A 17,594-nucleotide genomic window follows, 5' to 3' on the forward strand; every position below is an offset into this window, starting at 1 on the left:
ACTTGAGATTGACCTCCTGCATCTGCTCTGACAGCAGCATTATCTCAGGCCAATATATGATAGTTACATCCAAAATGATACATCAAGATTCTCTCTCCTGCCTGACTAGACTCACTTCTATTCCCATCTGAGCCATTATGCCACTGCTCCCGGCTGGCGTATGGAGCTGATTTCTGCTGGACTAAATGCCTGTCTCTTCCACTTAGGATTGACTCTGCGATGCACTGAGGGAGGGAGGGCAAGAGTCATGAAAGACTGGGCCCTCTCTCTGCTCAGAGGAGCAGAATTATTCAAAGAGGGAGAGAGAAGACATGGAGCAAAATGCAGAGAGAGATAAAGGAAGGGGAAAAGAGAATACTTTCTGAGGGACGGCTTGCAAAAGAGGTGAGGAGGAAAGAAGAGGAAAAAGAGGGCAGGAGAAATGAATACAGTACATGATCCAATCTGCCCTCTCTGGGATGAAGAGGTGATGAAGAGCTTAACTACAAGGCCAAGGAATGTATACATGTGCACACACACACATATTCAAACCTGTGATAAAGAGTGTGGATGTCCATCAGTCAGAACATCTTTCCTCATCTCAACCGGAACCGTCTGCTTCTGGACGTTAGAGGACTTGATTTGCCTTCAGAGAGAGAAAGGTGGGTGACAACAGATAAAGAAATGCTTATTAAATAAAGAAATGTAAAACACAGATTAAAACCAAGGATTGTACAATATGACCATGATGTACGTTACTTCATGTAAAAATGTATGACCACCCGCAAAAATTGTAACCCAATTTCACGTTAAACGACTTTTCTACACCAACATGTTGAATGTGTGGATTCATTAAATGTATTATTGATATCAACACTATACAATGTACATATACAATATTGTTTTACCACTACATTTTGTTTATGTTATTTTGCTGTATTTTCAGAGTTTTCCATATTGCATCATACTGATAAAAAAGTAGGGCTACAGTCTGCACAGTAAAGCAGAGTACAGCTGTAGGTATGTCTAGTCTTAGTAACATGGCAGACTGGGACAAGACGAGACTTGACCAACAGAGGTGAGACACCGCTGTGTAAATCTATCAACAACAAAACACATAAACACATGCAGACAGGAGTTGCAAGCACATGCACGCAGACACACACACACACACACACACTTGCACATAAATGTGCAAGAGGTACATCTACAGATAAGAAGACATGATGACACAAACACCCACACACAAGGGCATTTGTTTTTGAAAAGTAAATTGGCGCAGGTCTAAAGACACACACAGGATAATAAATCTGCTGTCAGTGTTGTGCATTGCTGAAGTGCTGATTACAGACTAAACCATGTATCAACCAGCCAGAATGGCTGTGTATTTACCTCCACTAAGACCTGCTTCTTGTCATTTACTGAACTTAGTTAGCCAGAATACACACACACACACACACACACACACACAAACTTATATAGAAATATACATTAACACACAAGCAAACACTCAGTACTCTCACTGGTAGACGCACATGGACCCACAAAACCCATACACCATAAGAAACACACACCTGCACTTGTACACAATCTATATTTTCTCACAAACACTCTCAAAATAGAATCAAAACACACTATTTGAGCTCCCAGTTTGGCCTTCACACTTCTTTTTTTTTTTTTAAATGCATAGAAAGTGTGAGAAAGCTGACAGTGACAAATTAGCGCTTAAGAGAACCCTCCAACACTGTAAACAGGCTGTGACCAAGCAGCTGCTAAAACGCGCCACATTATTATTCCATATCCACACTGGTGTGTTTACTCTGGGCAAAACCTACAAGCGGCCCCCACATATGGGCAAATATTTGCTGTCACAGCCCTTAGAAAGGAGTGTGTGTGTGTGTGTGTGTGTGTGTGTGTGTCAGATTTTATGAGTAATGTTGGTGTGCAATTAATGTGAAATATACCTAACAAGATGATGAATAAATTTAATACACACTCACCTTGCAACACATGCGCAAACAATGTAGTGCCTTTCAAAAGCTCTTAAGCAATATTTGTTATAATAAGAGAAGACAGAGCAGGACAGGAGTATTTTATGTCAGTGTTTATGTCTGATATTACACCCCTGTACAAAACCATGCACATACAGCGTTGGTCAGTTTATCACATCTGTCATTTCATGTCTCTGGCTTGTTTCTTTATTTCATTTTTAAATGACTCCGCTGTTGGTTTTATGCGTTTGTTTTATCATTTTTATGACAGGGTTTTTAAAAGTTCTGCATCAGTAAAGATTATCATTTAAATTCTGTTACCATTATGAATGAATTATCTGGACACATATATGTACATGTGCACACATTTTTACGCAGTGAGGACGAGGAGGGGGAGGAGGAGGAGGAGGAGGAGGAGGAGAAGAACCTGTTTATACTCTGATCTTTGATGTCTGTGTGTGTGTGTTTTTATAAGCTCAGAGGCATGTCCGCAGAGAACTAACTTGCCATGAGGGCATATCAGCTATCACACACAGCCGCTACTGGCACAGGTGTATAAACCAGCAGACACGCTGGTCCCCTCTGATAGCTGATATGCCCCTATCAACCCATCAGTGCAAAATGAAGTAAGTGTTTTGACCAATGTGAAGGCAAACGAGGGAACGTAGAGTGTGAATAAGGAGCAGACGGGCTGGGCCACATGCGAGTGGAAAATATGAAGGAGAACTGTGATTTGTTGATTGCCGAAATGAGTAAATTCATGGGGGGAAAATAGTATTTTATTGCCGTCACATTTCTTAGAAAGATGAAGTGTGAGGGAGAGAGAGCACTGTGCACAAGTCCAGCCATTTCCTAAACTGAGCGTAATAAGTAATTTTTCACATTTCCTCTTGCTTCTTTCACCTGGAGCACTCCATGCAACCGTCTTCCAACATAAGCAGCTTCGCTTTATTTCTGGCTGTCAAAGCACAGATCTGTTTTTTTGTTTTGCTTTTTTTTTTCACCATAAGGATCTCTGTTTATACAGACTTATATTATTCCTTTCTTTATCTTTTCCGCTCTTTTTTCCATTATCACTTTAACATTCTTTTCCTCTTTTTCTCTTCTTGTTTTTGGCTCTTAGACCTCACTTCCATTTAGAGTTTTGTTGAGAAAAATAAAATGAACAAATGTTCAACTAGCCTGCCTCAAGGTCTACGGCTGACGTGCCCTTGAGCAAGCCGCAAAGAGTAACTGAAGGGCTCCAGTAGAGTGGCCAACAGCAGGAAGCTGCGGTCACACCAGGCCGCTCCCTGATCTAAATGTGGGAAACTGTGAATATTAAGTAGGGTGTTGCTGGAAAAGAGTATGCATTCTCAGTGGACTTTTCCTGGGTAAATAAAGGTCAAACTGAATAATAACCTTTTAAGAAAAAAAAATCCAGACGTTTATCTCCCCTTCATAACTCTTAATTCTTGCTCTGTCTCTTCCCCTTATCTTTTAATAAACAGCAGCATGGAACAAAATCCTCTGATTTCAAGCAGACAGGGTAGTTACTACTCAGGATTGTGTAATATATGGAATAAGAGGCAGATATGATCTGAATTAAATACATTTTCTCTGTGGTGCAAAGAGAGGAAGTGTACAGGAAAAGGAGAGAGAAGGAGAAGAAACAGGAGACTATGAAAGTGTAGCGTGAGGCAGTTGGGTCAACACTATAATCAGTTTTATCTGAGGCACTTGTCTAGATGCAGTGCTGAGAGATCCAAACAGAACAAGTATGTTTATTACTGATAGATGCTTTAGGGTGCGTAGACGTGTCTTATCGCAACACAAATACCGTTTCACTGTTGCTTTTATATATAGTCCTTGTGAGTTTAACGGGGTGAAACATAAAAGAGGTTAAAAAGGAAGACGTGGCTCGTCTGTCTGTGTGTCTACATATTTGAACGTGAGAAAATGTAATGTGATTCACTGTAGTTAGGGTATTGTCAAGGCATTTGATATTTGTGCTATGAAACACATCATCTCTGGTGCAGGTGCAACTCTTTCTGAACTAAAGAACATCAAGTTGACAGATTCAAAGCTAAAATTGCCATTTAAATTATATGGACACATGAATGCACACAGAAATGCACACCGTTTACAAACATTTTCATGTAGAAATATTATATACAGAGGCTTTGGCTGCTATGTGTGTAACCGGCATTCATGCGCACATTGTGTGTTTTCAAAAGATTGATGCTCTCAACATCTGGAGTTTGATTATGGTCTTAGGAATGAGGCCCAAAATGATATGTGTGTGTTTATCTGTGCAAATAGTTGTTTGTGAGGATATTTGTAAGCCAACAACCACTGATTTCTAGCCGACAAACCGTTGCCGACTCCACTACCAACATGTATTCTCCTCAGTCTCACCTTAGACACACGCATGCACAGTCACACACAACACACACACATGTATACATATATATTCGTACACATATATGCACACACAACTCCCTTTTCCTGAAACCCTCCCTTACATACCAGAGTGCTTACCACGTCAATAGCTGTGATATGGGAAGACTGGGAGGCTGATTTATTTCTCAAAATTTAGCTCCCACATCAGCACAGAAACACTAAAAGTAAAGGACTGTAACAGCATTAAGAATAATTCCACTTGTTAACAACATACAGCCACAGAAGAAGGAGTAAAGGAAAAAGAGGTTTTATATTTACCATGTTTAACAGACAAAAAAACAGTGCATCTTTGTAATTTCCATATTAGACCAACTTTTGTCACAGCTTCTATCTCACATTTATGAACATGCTTGAATGCAGCAGCCTCTTAAATATGCAGTATAAACACACTTACTTTGAGGTTTAAGGTTAAAATTGGTCATAATTCAAATAGAGTACTCACTGGACTCATTCTCTTGTCCTTCTAGATATTCAATTCCAAGTTACCACCTACATAAATTGTAAAAACGTGACACAGAGCAAACACTCTGAGTGCTATTTAATTGAAAGCATAGGGAAAAGATTAGAGCGCTTCACTCCTAGTATGTCATACTGTGAAATGTATTCATTTTAGCCCACTATATCTGAAAAAACCCGCTCCAAGAGATTAGTAACCATGGCTTTCAGAGCTCTACTTAACAAATCCAGCTATTAGCATTAGTGTTAACAACTGATAGAGATGCTTTCGCAAAGCCTGTTCAGTGTCTCTGATCACTTAGCAGATTAGCTAGACACACATAACAGTAAATAAAACACCAACAATAAACTACTTGATGTTATCAACGATTACTTACAGTAGATCACTGAGAGATCTAAGCTATGAAAAAGCTGTGAGCGAGTCTCCCCTGTGCTGGAAGGTATTTATTACAATGACCTGCTGGCTGCATTCATCTTTGACTCTCTCTGCTGCATTGCCAACTGGATGAGAAAGTGCCTCTTTCCTCATCTGTTCTTCTCTCTCTCCATCCAGATAGTGTTTAATAGGCCATCTGACCGAGTTCCAACAGAAACACACTGATTAAAAATACATTCATCCATTGCCCAGGCACATCTCGCACAGTCTCACACAGAAGTCCAATCAACTCACAGAGACACTCATCCGCCCATGTTGTCACATAACACATGTGCACACACGCACGTGCACACACACACGCACACGCACACACACATATGCAAAAACTCTGGTGTCTGTATTTATGTTTAATGTCTTTGTTAAATCAGAATTTCCACCGATAACGTGTCAAGACTGTAACTACAATAACTTGGTTTTCCACTGTTCTCTACAGCAGCCATGCATACTTACAGTACCTGTCAAAACTTTGGACACACCTTCTACATAGTTGACATAGTTGAGTGGTTCTTGCCATAATATGCATTAGAATAGAAGTCAAATAGGGCTATTCACTGTATAGAACTGTGTACCAACCCTATCTCTGCACAGCACAACTGATGGTCTGAAACACAGTAAGAAAACAAGATATTTGTGTTTTTTGAAAACCATTCCAGGTGAGTGTGCAAATCTTTCATCAAAGCAAACAGTAGCTACTATGAGGAATTCTTTGTTTAACACTTTTTTTGTGTCCTAGATAATTCAACGTGTGTTCCTTCATAGTTTTGGTGTCTTCATTATTAATATACAATGTAGGAAATTGTGAAAATAAAGAAAAATAATTGAATGAAGTTTGTCCGAGCTTTTGACTGCTACTGTACATGAAAAGTGCATGAAGTATGTGTTCACGCACTTATAACTTTTAAAAACATCAATTCTATTGTGTATATATTTACAAAGGCAGTGTATGACAGCAGAGGATCCTCCTTTGATAACCTGTGGCTGACCTGCATGTGACCTCTGACCTGTATGTCAGAGGGATTAGACCGACTGTGACTGGCTGACACTAATGAGACAGCAGCCCCGATAAGACAGAGGAGCTGAGCGGAAAGAAATTCTTACAACACTTGATCCCAAACACTCCCTGTCCCACAAAGGGCTGTGCACACACATGCACAAAAGTTAAATGCACAGATTAACACGCATATGTGCATGGGCACACTCTGATGACAGCTGTATGTGAGTTGCACACACATGTAGGGGTAAGACATGACGCATGCACACACATGTGGAAACAGAGAGTAGACTGTGTGAACAAACTCTGCGGGAGCTACTGTATCCCGATTATACTTGATGCTCATGCGTTCCCACACAGTTTGAGTCAGCATACAGTTTCCATGCCAGAGTGGAGAGTCTGTAAAATGGGTAATGAATGAGGCAGGAAACTGTGTTGGATCCAGTACATGCAGCCCATCCAGATACATTCCAACCATTCAGGACCATAGCTAGCGTTAACACACCTGACGGAGCCAGCGTCTTTCACATACCTTTTTCAAACTCATGGCTTCTTCTTTGTAGTTGGCAATCCACCAAGGGAGACACCCACCCACTATCAATCTACATATACAGACACGCCAACCAGCACACAACTGCCTATAACTGCTCCAAGTTCAGATTCAGATTCAAAAACATGTCTTTTTCACACATGCACGCACACACACATGAAGTAAATATACACGCAAACACTCAGCTACAGTACCTCTGCGCTGGCACTAAACAACTACTCATTTGGGTACACATACACACCATGCCAATCCATAAATCAGATGATAATTGAGTAGCACACTGCCAGTAATAAACAGAGTAGTATAAACAGCCAGTGTCTGGGCTGGATACACCACCTCCCACTGGCATGCTGCTGGCTGCCTGCCTGGCAAACTCAAAAATACATGTGCACTCATACACAACACACACACACGCACACTCACACACACAGTCAGACACACACACACACACACACACACACTTGTTGTATTCATTTAAAGTAAATACAACGACAAAACCACTTATCTGTTGGTTTTATGGACACATATGAAAACACAGTATGATATGAGGAAAAACACACATGACAGCACTCATGGTACCAATGGAATGTGAAGAAGCTTTGAAAACATCAACACAACACAACACAACAGAGGCTATACGTCTCCAGTGATATAAATCAGGAAACATATATAAAGTCTCTCATTATGTTGTTGCGGCGACAGGAATGAGGACCAGGATTGTTTGCCATAAATGCGTACATTTACTGTTGCATTGGGATAGTCAAATCTGACTTTTCTGGGAATCAGATTTGAGCCAAAATGCCCCACTTACCAACTTAACACCTGGGAAAGTTTAGAATCATCCCAACAGTGATGGCATGATGTCAAGAGTGACAGCTATGGACAGTGTAGTGTGGACATCATTATGATGGTATGTTTAACATGCACAATAAGAACTACTTACCCAGATCTGCAGATGTTGATACATAGAAACAAATAAAACATTAAGCCAGTTGATTAAAACAACACATGTACATAAGATACAGTGTGCATTTCTAGAGTGTGATTACATCAGGCAAAAAGCATGACAGCGAGGAAGTGGTTTCAAGTGCTGGGAGGACACAATCTAGACAGTTTATGTCTTGTGGATTACTCCTTTATAAATAGAGCACTTAGGAATGAATTGAAATCTTACAAAGGTCCGGTCACTTGGAAGGACACTGCTCTCCGAGGACACCCAGATGGTGTCTCGTGATGGATATGAATGTCACAAAATCGTTGACCCTCACCTCTCAAGATCAGCAATTCTCTTCTCCTTGCATGATTTGTCAATCTCAGCATCCCTCAGAGCCGCCATTAGCCTCTCCACCTCAGCTTGTGACTTCCCAGATTCCTCTCTGTTGCGCGCTACTTCCTGCTCTAGAAGTCTCAGACGATCTGTGATGTCTGTGTTCTGGGTCTTTGTGTGTGGGGGGGCAGGACAACCAGAGTCAATACATTAGATACAAAGATAACCATATACTGCATAAATGATTATTAAGACAGTATAAAAGCACATATACAGTCACCACATTAGGACACCTCAGACTCAGCTATTCAAACACTGCTATTTTTACAGTGCAAAGTCAGACTTGGCTAAACAATCAGTTTGAACAATTTGTCACACTTACTAAAACATCCCTTAGGCCCATCCCATCCCTTAGCTGGTCTCTGTCAGTAAAATGAATAACATTCTTTTTCGTAACTCCTCTTGGGCGAGCTACAGATTTGTTTTGGATAGTCTGAGCAACATACAAATTAAATTCTAACTAAAATATGCACTATAACCATAAAGATGTACTTTTAAACCAAAATATGTATTCGTAATAAGACCCAACTCTGTTAAACTGAAGCTGTTAGAATGGTATGGTAGCATGTAAGCATTATGCAAACACATCAGTAAGAACTGAGCTGAAATTACAGTTGAAGCTGACAAACAAGAGTTGAGGCGGACAAAGTAAAGCTTAGTCTGACAAAGTGTACCTGAAGCTAATGAACTACAAGTGATGCTGATGAAGTATCGCTGAGACTGACACTGCAGCTGAGGCTGACCAAGTCAATCTGAGAGTGACAAAGATAGCCGAAAATGACAAAGCACAGATAGGGCTGATAGGGATTTTGAGCTAAGTGTGACAAAGTACAGCTCAGACCGATTACAATTAAGCCAAATCTGGCAACTAAGAGCTGACCAAGTCTGAGATGTCCTAAAATGGCCTCTGCACACACGCGCACACACACCCATGCGCACACGCACGCACAGAAGCAACCACAAACAAACAATAGGCATAAAATAACAGAACCTACCGTGGGGCCTCCTGGCAGGAGCCCATCTACTTTGGCTGACACCTAAAAGTCAATACAAAAAGATGGAAAGTAAGAATACAATATAAGAACCAAGTAGTCTTACAATTTTAACATCTTCTAGGATTGAAAGATTGGACACAGACTATTACACAGGATCAGATGTGAGATTGCTCTGCATAGACAGCTTTGAAACCTAAAGGAGAAGGTAAGTCAATCCTGAATATGTGGTTAGGGTCACAATCTAGCTGAAGCAGAACCAATCTGTGCCCTCATCCGCTCTCATCCCTTCATCATGCCCCCACCCCACCCCACCCCCGATTACTCCGCTGCCTGCTTTTCTGTGGTTTGCTTCTATCAGTTGTCTCCCCGGGGCGTCCGTCATGTAGAGTTTGGAGTTCAGTCATTATCATTATAAAATTACTGTCTCCCTCTGTTTGGCTGCGATTTTATGAGACCACCAAACATCTCAACATTTTTTTGAGTTACACACGGAGTTACACTGATGAATTCTTTGTTCTCTGAGAAAAATATCCCAGAGGAAGTTTGCAACCTAGAATTATCTTTCTCTCTGCTTCTCCCTCTTTCGCTCGGTCTTTATTTCTCTCTGTCTACTATGTTTGCGAAGATTGTTTAACTTGTTGAAACAGCTGAGGCCACTCGTTTAAACATCATCAAGTGAGCGCGCACAAACACACACACACACACACACACACATATACTGCAATTTATTGTCAGGTCTACATAAGACTGGGACTGTACATGTAGCACTGCTTGAGTCTGTCATTAAAAAAACCCCAAGGAGTGTCTGTTAACTATTACCACTAGCCAATCTGAACAAATGCCTTTTCCCCATTATAACAAACCCACCAGATAAACCATATGCTCATGTTGGCCCCTGCATATGGGAGATACAGCCATGGGCACAGCATATGGAGCACAACTAAATGTTTGAAAGGTCTTGCACTTTAGATAGAGGCATGCATAATGAAGTGGCTTAGCTGGAACACATCTGTAAATGTTGAAATATACACAAAAAATGTCAATGGTGACGTTATTGCAGACTATGACTGTTGTTTTGTGAACTTGCAAACATACTGCAAAATACAGTATGCACCTGTGTCATAGGTGCATATAAGCGTGCCCATGGATACGAGTTTGACTAACATTATGCATTATGCGCCAGCATGTGATCTTAAAGAGCCCCTTAAGCTTGTCGCAGTATGTGTATCCACTTGTGCTAGGGCCTAAATGCTGTGCAAAAGGGAACACTTGGCCATCTGGAGGACAAGCACAGTCATTGTTTACCTCGTCCTCACCCCCATTACCTCCTCACCTAGCCTTACACACTTGCACACACACATCAAACCTAATCTTAGCCTGCACAAAATGCATTAAGCCTAAGTGGACCAGAGTTTGTTATGTTCTTTTAGGGGAAAACACAGACAAGAGGGAAGCAGGGGCTGAGAAGACGGCGGGTCCAACAGGAATTTGTGATATTATGACAGGAGTGGGAAGGCCAGTAAAGATACGATTACACATATGGTCACTGAAATTATTATTATCATTCCTGGAAATGTCTCTGAAGTGTAAATATTACAAATAAGTTAAATATGTGTGGCCACTAGGATCTGCACTGGGTTATTTAACTCCTGGTCAGAGCAACACTGAGGCTGGGTAGAATGTAAAAAAAAACCTTTGACCCCTAAAGGTAATACCCGTGTCTACATATCTCAGATGTGACAGCATTCAATCTCATTATATTACCATCAAAATGAAACAGAGAACAAAAGAAGAAAACGCAACAAAAAAGGTAAGGAGATATGACATCCGCCTGGTTTGAAAGGACCAAACAGTCTTTTGAATAGGACTCAAAAGTTGAGGTGTGGTGCCTCTGCTGATTTAAGCCAACCCTCTCTGGAAAGGTCACTGCCTTCCCTGAGGTTTTTTGCTGTTTCTCTTTGAAGAACTAGTGTTTAGTTCCAGAAGTCCTTTATTAACCTCGGAATCAACAAATACTGTTTTATGGGAAGAGGATGAGGATGCAGCAAAGTCAACAGAGCTCTGAGGTCAAGATAAAAAGCTTTGCCAGCAGCTTGACTCGGTCAGTAATACAAACATCTGCAGATACAGATACAGTGAGTGGACCACTGTGTGTACACGACCTGATGGCAAGCTCGACATCTGCATGAGAGGTAGATGGCTGCATATCAGTGCTGTCTAGCAAAAAGCTTATTTCTCCATTTTAGTGGGTGGCTGTCAGCAACACAAACACACAAAAATTATATTAATGTAACCAGCAGTTATCATGTATTCAGTCTGTTTGTGAGAAAAAAGAAAAAAGTGCTTTTTTGAAAAGGCGGCGTTGTGGAAATGCAACCACTTCATCCCCCAACCGCAATATTCTAGTGGCATTAATACAAATTACATTAAAAGAGGAGAATTCGAGCTGTTTGCTTAGAGCATCTCTTTATCAATACTATTTAAGCACATTTTGCTGATAAGTTTCTGTAATAACCTGAATAATCCGTTTAACAAAAAACTAATTTATCAAAAATAAGGAAACATACTGCTGTGTAAATGACTTATCTTTCCCTTCCAGTGCTGTTGCATTATTACATTATATTCATTTGGTAGATGCTTTTCAACAGAAAACTTACAGCATGTTCAGTACCACAGTAAAACCTAGGGTTGCTTCAGGTGTTGCTTTTTTTTTTTTTCACATAAGTGAGTGGTGGAAGATGACGTGTATGTCTGCTGTCCTGACTTTAGTAGGGTGTACATTACACCACCTTGACGGAGTTGAGCGACCACAGGGCCTTCGGAGTGACGGTGCCAGGAGGCAGAAGAGTGCAGTGGTCGCAACGAAGTGTCGGGTTTGACCACGGATTTCTGTTTTATCATTTGACTATCATTTGTTTTTTATTGGCTCTGGAATCCTGCCACCTACAAAACCCACTGAAGCTTTTGCAGCTCTGCACTCTGGATTATGGAATTTGATTTAGCCCTATCCCAGCATTTAGATCGAAAGTACATGTGGCTGTCGGTGCTAAATAGTGCTATACACTGGCTGAAGACACTGAGGTGAATGTTTGTGTGTGTGTGTGTGTGTGTGTGTGTATGTTTGTGTGTGGTAGGCTGGTTTGACCAGATTCTATGTTTGCTGATTCAATGCCAGGCACCATGTTAGTTCACCTCTGACCTACACACAGCCATACTGCCTCTCACACTCCACTGCACTACAACAGGATCAAACACACCAACGCACTTGAACACATGCGGACTCTCATACGTCGGCACAAACAACACATCAACAGTTGTTTCTGTGCTGGCATGCATGCACAGGCCCACAGAAAGACACACACAGAATCACAAATATGAACACGCAAACATCATCTGTCTCTCTGAAGACTCTGTGAGTTTACATAACAGGTCTGATTGCTGCCGAGTACACAAAATAGTCCAATTATGGCAACACTTCTGTCAGAGTGCGAATCTGCTCGCTACAAAGGGTTATTGAGCTGCTGTCCCTTTCATGTGGTGCCGCGTCAACATTCAACAAGATATCATTTCACAGGAATGAGATGTGTGTATGCTTTTTATAAGAATAAAAGAAAACACTCTCATAAATTCTGGCAGGGCGAGAGTCTGCCCTGGCTTGTAAGCCTGGGAGAGGAAAAAGAGAGAGAAAAACGACAGCAAGGCCTCTGACTTGGCACTGGAACAGGGATAGAGGGATCTTTCACATCCATAAATCACTCTCTCTTAATTCATCCCTTTATCCTGTGGGACAAAGTGCAGGCAGGCCCTTTGCTAGGGGGCTGCTAACAATATTGTGGATGCTCGCAGGGAGGTAAGAGAGTGGAATTACTATTACTGTAGATGTTAGCAGTGTAAATACAGGGTACAAGTAGCATATTACAACCACTGCAGATTGGTTGTAGTATGTAAAAGTAAATTGTTTTTATTCTTTTTATACAATAAAAAATAATTATACAGTGTCGCGATGTTCGTCTGAAGTCTTCAACAGAAAAAGGTTTTGAGAAAGGTACTTGTTATTATTTGTTTTATGATGTGAATAACGATGAAATATTGACGGCTGTTTGTCTGCAGTCTGCACACATACCAGACTTGCAATCTTGATATGTGGTGTATGGTTCTCGTAGCAACACTCTGTTTCAACCATGAACTATACTTTGTTCTGGATATTTTAGATTAATTTAAATATTTTAGAGAATGGTCACAACAGCCAAAACATATTTACAAAAAATACCAACACTGTATAGCAGACAGACACACAGACACACATCATAAGCTACCAGAGCATCCATGCTGACCTCTCCATCAGGCCTCTGGTTCTGGGTTGTGCTCGGGTTAGCAGGCTGACTCTGGGACGGTTTCTGGGGCTGCAGGCCAGCAAGTTTGTCCTTTAATTCCAGGTTCTCCTTCCTCATCTGATCCAGCTCCTCCAGCCGAGCCCTGTCCTCCCGCTCCCTCTGCTCGCGTAGACTCTCAATCACTCGCTCCTGAGATAGTGACATAGTAAAAGAACAAGGGAAAATGTTTGAACGTTTGATCAGAGGTGTGTGTAGGAGTATAGTAAAAAGCCTAGACAGCTATCATCTGCACAAGAATTTGCTCAGATTTTAAAAAATGGATGTTGTTTTTCTTTCAGTGGGCAAAAGATTGTCAGCACTGTGTGATTACAGTTCTTTCCTATCATTATTGAACATTTTAAGCCAGTCTCTCGCTGAATGGGCTCACCAGCATGCTTCGCAAAGTGAGGCCAAAGACAAACTCATAAATGCCCATCATAAATAATACCACCATAAATAATAGCAGGGACATGAGGAGATCAGAGCCAAGTGGAACAGAGCAAAAAGAGGAAGGAGGAGAAGGGTTGAGGGACAGAGACAGATTTATTGAGAACGGATTGGACAGCACTGTAAATCACTTCCTGACATCTCCACATTGCCCTCTGATAAACCAAGTTGGAATGTTTACATCATAATTTTCTCTATTCTCCAATCACACCGGACGGCGGGAGGACAACAGCTCTGGGCATTGGCCTGAGATCATGTCCACACCATGGGTGGCGGAGCATGCAAGGTGTGTGTAGTAGCTGTGTGTTAAGGTGTATGTGTGTGTGTTTAGGTGTGGACTGAAGTGATTATCAAGGTGTTTACTCAGGTGTTTACTTAGGCACAGAGCACAGCCCAGCAATGAGGCTTTACGATGTGGCATCGCTGCATGATTGGCAGCTTTAAACCCCTGGGTAATTGGACAAACACACCCACTAACTAGACCTGGCACAGTAATGCACTGCATAGTAGTGGGCTTTGGAGGAGAGGGCGAGGGAGAGAGAAAGAGAGAGAGAAAACAGAGGGAGAGAGACCACATGGTTAATGGGTCCTGGGTGTTTTCCCCACATTATGAAATATCTCTAGGATGTTTGGGGTTTAGGGAAAGAGACCAGGATGTGATAATAAAACCTGCCTCTATGAGGATTAAGTATGGAGCACACGTAACAACAAAAACTCACACACATAACATCACAGGCGCACACACACACACACACCAAAGAGCAGGGCTCAACTCGGGCACAATGCCCTAGCCTGTTAATTAGAACCACAGCACTGTGGCTAGCGACTGGCTCCAAGAGCAGGTTTGTGACAGGGTGTGTGATTAGCAACACACACACTTGCTCTTGTAAACACATTACACACACCCTGTGTTGACCACAAAGTCTGAAAAGCTCGCCAGCGTTCTCTTCATCACAGCTGAATTATACGTAGGCTGCATCAGAAGTGGTTTCTGGGTAAACAGATGGACCAAGGCACACAAAGGGATTTACAGTTTATTGTGCCATTATGCTATTCATTTCAAAGTCTGTCGGCAACAAAAACAAATTTAGGTGATAAAAGATCATTTTAAGTGAAAACATAACTTCTCATTCTTGATTCGATTGTTGAAGGAGTAAATAATCTCGATGTTCTGCACATCATCTGTGACATTTTGTTGCGTTGTTGTCTGCGCAGTGCCTGTTTTGTTGCTAATGCCCAATGTGATGATTTGATACTACTGTTGGCTCTGTTGTATCGAGTGTCATACTTATTAAGCAAGGAGCAATTATTATATTCCTCCTCCACCACCCAAACCTTATCCTTATGCGGTACTTTGTGTTGTTGATTTAACTTAAATGTAATGTTTACGTATGTATTTATTAAGGTGGAATTAGCTTTCTCATCCAAATCCTTGTCACTGCGTGGATTGATTGAGAGCTGCCTCAAACACCAAAACCTTTTTCCGACAAATAACCATTAGTTATAGAGTGTCTCCAACTGAAATAACATTTATTTCTTCTCATGTGCAGTTAGATGCACCACTAAAATGTTGTAATGGAATCTAGAATATTTTCTGTTGACCTTGTTACTTCAGTCCTCCAGTACGGTCAGAGCACTATTAACACAAGCCTAAGTTGCACACAGAAATGCATTATAACAAACGTAAAAGCGTAAACATACACACATAGAGTATGTGAACATTAGAACACATAAAAATGTGGCAGTCACTGCAGAACAAGCAGTACAGCTGAACATTCACATATGTCCTAACTGAGAACTCTATAAAGTCTTAAGCAGGAGCCAGTGCCAACAAAATGTAAACCAACATCCATCTTTTAGCCTGGAGTACAAACAAACATGCAAATGGGAACCATTTTTTAGCCTGCAGCGCCAAAGCAATCTTTTTTTTTTAGACTACAGTACCAACAAATGTGTGCTAGCAACAACTTTAAACATGCAACAAAGCTAAGCAAGCTCGAGTCACTCTGAAAGGAGGCCAGTCAGTTCAAGGAACAGTGTATATATTGCCAGAATAGGATTTAATATGTCCATGGTCATGGTCAGTACAGTATATAACATCAAATCTGTCCTGTGTCTAATCAAATCACTGGCACCTTGCAACCATGAGTGCAAATACTTAAGCACGTCACAAAAGGCTTGTGTAAACAAGAAACAAAACACACCATGAGCATTAGCTTTCCCACTTCTCGAAAGTAATTTCTTTACCTGCAAAATCAGTGGGGTTTTATCGGGTAAATGACCTGTGTGATGACATACAGTGCATTTTACCGTAAACAAAGCACCACAGTGGCCAGCGAGGCCATTCATCTTTTAGTGTAAGCGTCGGCATGCTAGCTCAGAAGTGTTGAGGTGAGGCTTTATGGAGACCAGCTGCTCTCTTATGTTGCCAGAAAACAACAAACGCTGAATGTTTATGACAAACATCAGGCCCATCAACCCACCCGTCCACCCATGTGGAGTGAGTCTGCTTGGTTCACCTTGATTCACATGGCAGCACTATAGCAGCATAACATAACTGTGCTCATTGTACTATTTGCTGACGCTATGGAGACCAGTCAACCCAGCAAAAAAAGCATATTAGATCTTTTGAAAAGGTTGGAGGAACGGTGGACAGACTGAAGAACAGAGTTGTGTACAAACTTTACTGACATTGGACCAGGACTGTAACACCCCATCGAGACTTTATGGTGCCTCTCATCTCTCATCAATATGTTCACTCACGGTCACAGTTGCTAATTTTTCCCTCCGTAAGTGTTATCTCTTACTTAATTTTCATATCTATCCGATCCTCTGTAAACGTATTTTCTCTTACTAGCTCTGTTCTTTCTCTTCATCTTTCATATGTCTTGCAGAAGTTGCTCATTTTTTACCCTGCTTCCAACCTTGCATTCCTTGACCTCTCCCTCCCTTAATTCTGAGGCCACCTCTTCCATCAGGGCTGTGCCTCTTCTGCCATTTCACTTTTCCATCCCTCCATTCCTCCCCTTTTCCAAACTTCTATCCTCCTCTAATTCTATAGATCATTCCCTCCCTATGTTCAGCGCAGTTACAGACATGGACTAATCCTCTGTCTATGTTCACCTTAGACCTCCCTTCTCCCAATGCCTCCCTCTCTCCCTTACTGTTTTCAGAGAGGACCTCATCAAGTGTGGCCCAAAGGTTTATAAATTAGGAGTCTGGGTCAGTAAATTATGGCAGTGAGTCACAGCAAAGCATGCGATTTAATTAAGATGCAGCTCATGCCTTATAGCAGCTTCCTGAAAGACCAGTGTGTCTCAATGGGTAAGAATTTCCAGATTAATGGTCAGATGGTTTCATTTTATGCCTTTTGATCATGTACATCTTACAAACAAGTTTTAGTCTCTTCATTAATAATGTGCATAATACTTCACAACATACATCCGGCAACTATTATAAAGGAGGTGGATCTATTTCAACCATGATCCTTACCTTGAGTCTCTTTTCTCAGCAGTTTCTGTCAGCTTATTTTTATTTATTTTTTTTTACCTCCAACATACCCTTTTTCTTTTTTTTACTTTTTTTATTCCTTTGGCTCTTTTAGCAA

At 41.2% G+C, this 17,594-nt stretch overlaps 1 protein-coding gene across 1 annotated transcript in view; it reads right to left on the bottom strand.

Moving 5' to 3' along the window:
* Window positions 1–17,594, bottom strand: part of LOC139209268 (ERC protein 2-like) — a 146,754-nt gene that overhangs the window by 76,009 nt on the left and 53,151 nt on the right. Inside the window, exons 10-13 of the mRNA XM_070838916.1 lie at window positions 13,502–13,690; window positions 9,168–9,209; window positions 8,114–8,283; window positions 532–625 (exon numbers count right to left, since the gene is read on the bottom strand). Of these exons, the coding sequence (XP_070695017.1) occupies window positions 532–625; window positions 8,114–8,283; window positions 9,168–9,209; window positions 13,502–13,690 (495 nt within the window). The remainder of the gene's footprint in view (window positions 1–531; window positions 626–8,113; window positions 8,284–9,167; window positions 9,210–13,501; window positions 13,691–17,594) is intronic.

The sequence above is a fragment of the Pempheris klunzingeri genome, chromosome 11 (genome assembly GCF_042242105.1).
Source record: "Pempheris klunzingeri isolate RE-2024b chromosome 11, fPemKlu1.hap1, whole genome shotgun sequence".
NCBI classification, from domain to species: domain Eukaryota; kingdom Metazoa; phylum Chordata; class Actinopteri; order Acropomatiformes; family Pempheridae; genus Pempheris; species Pempheris klunzingeri.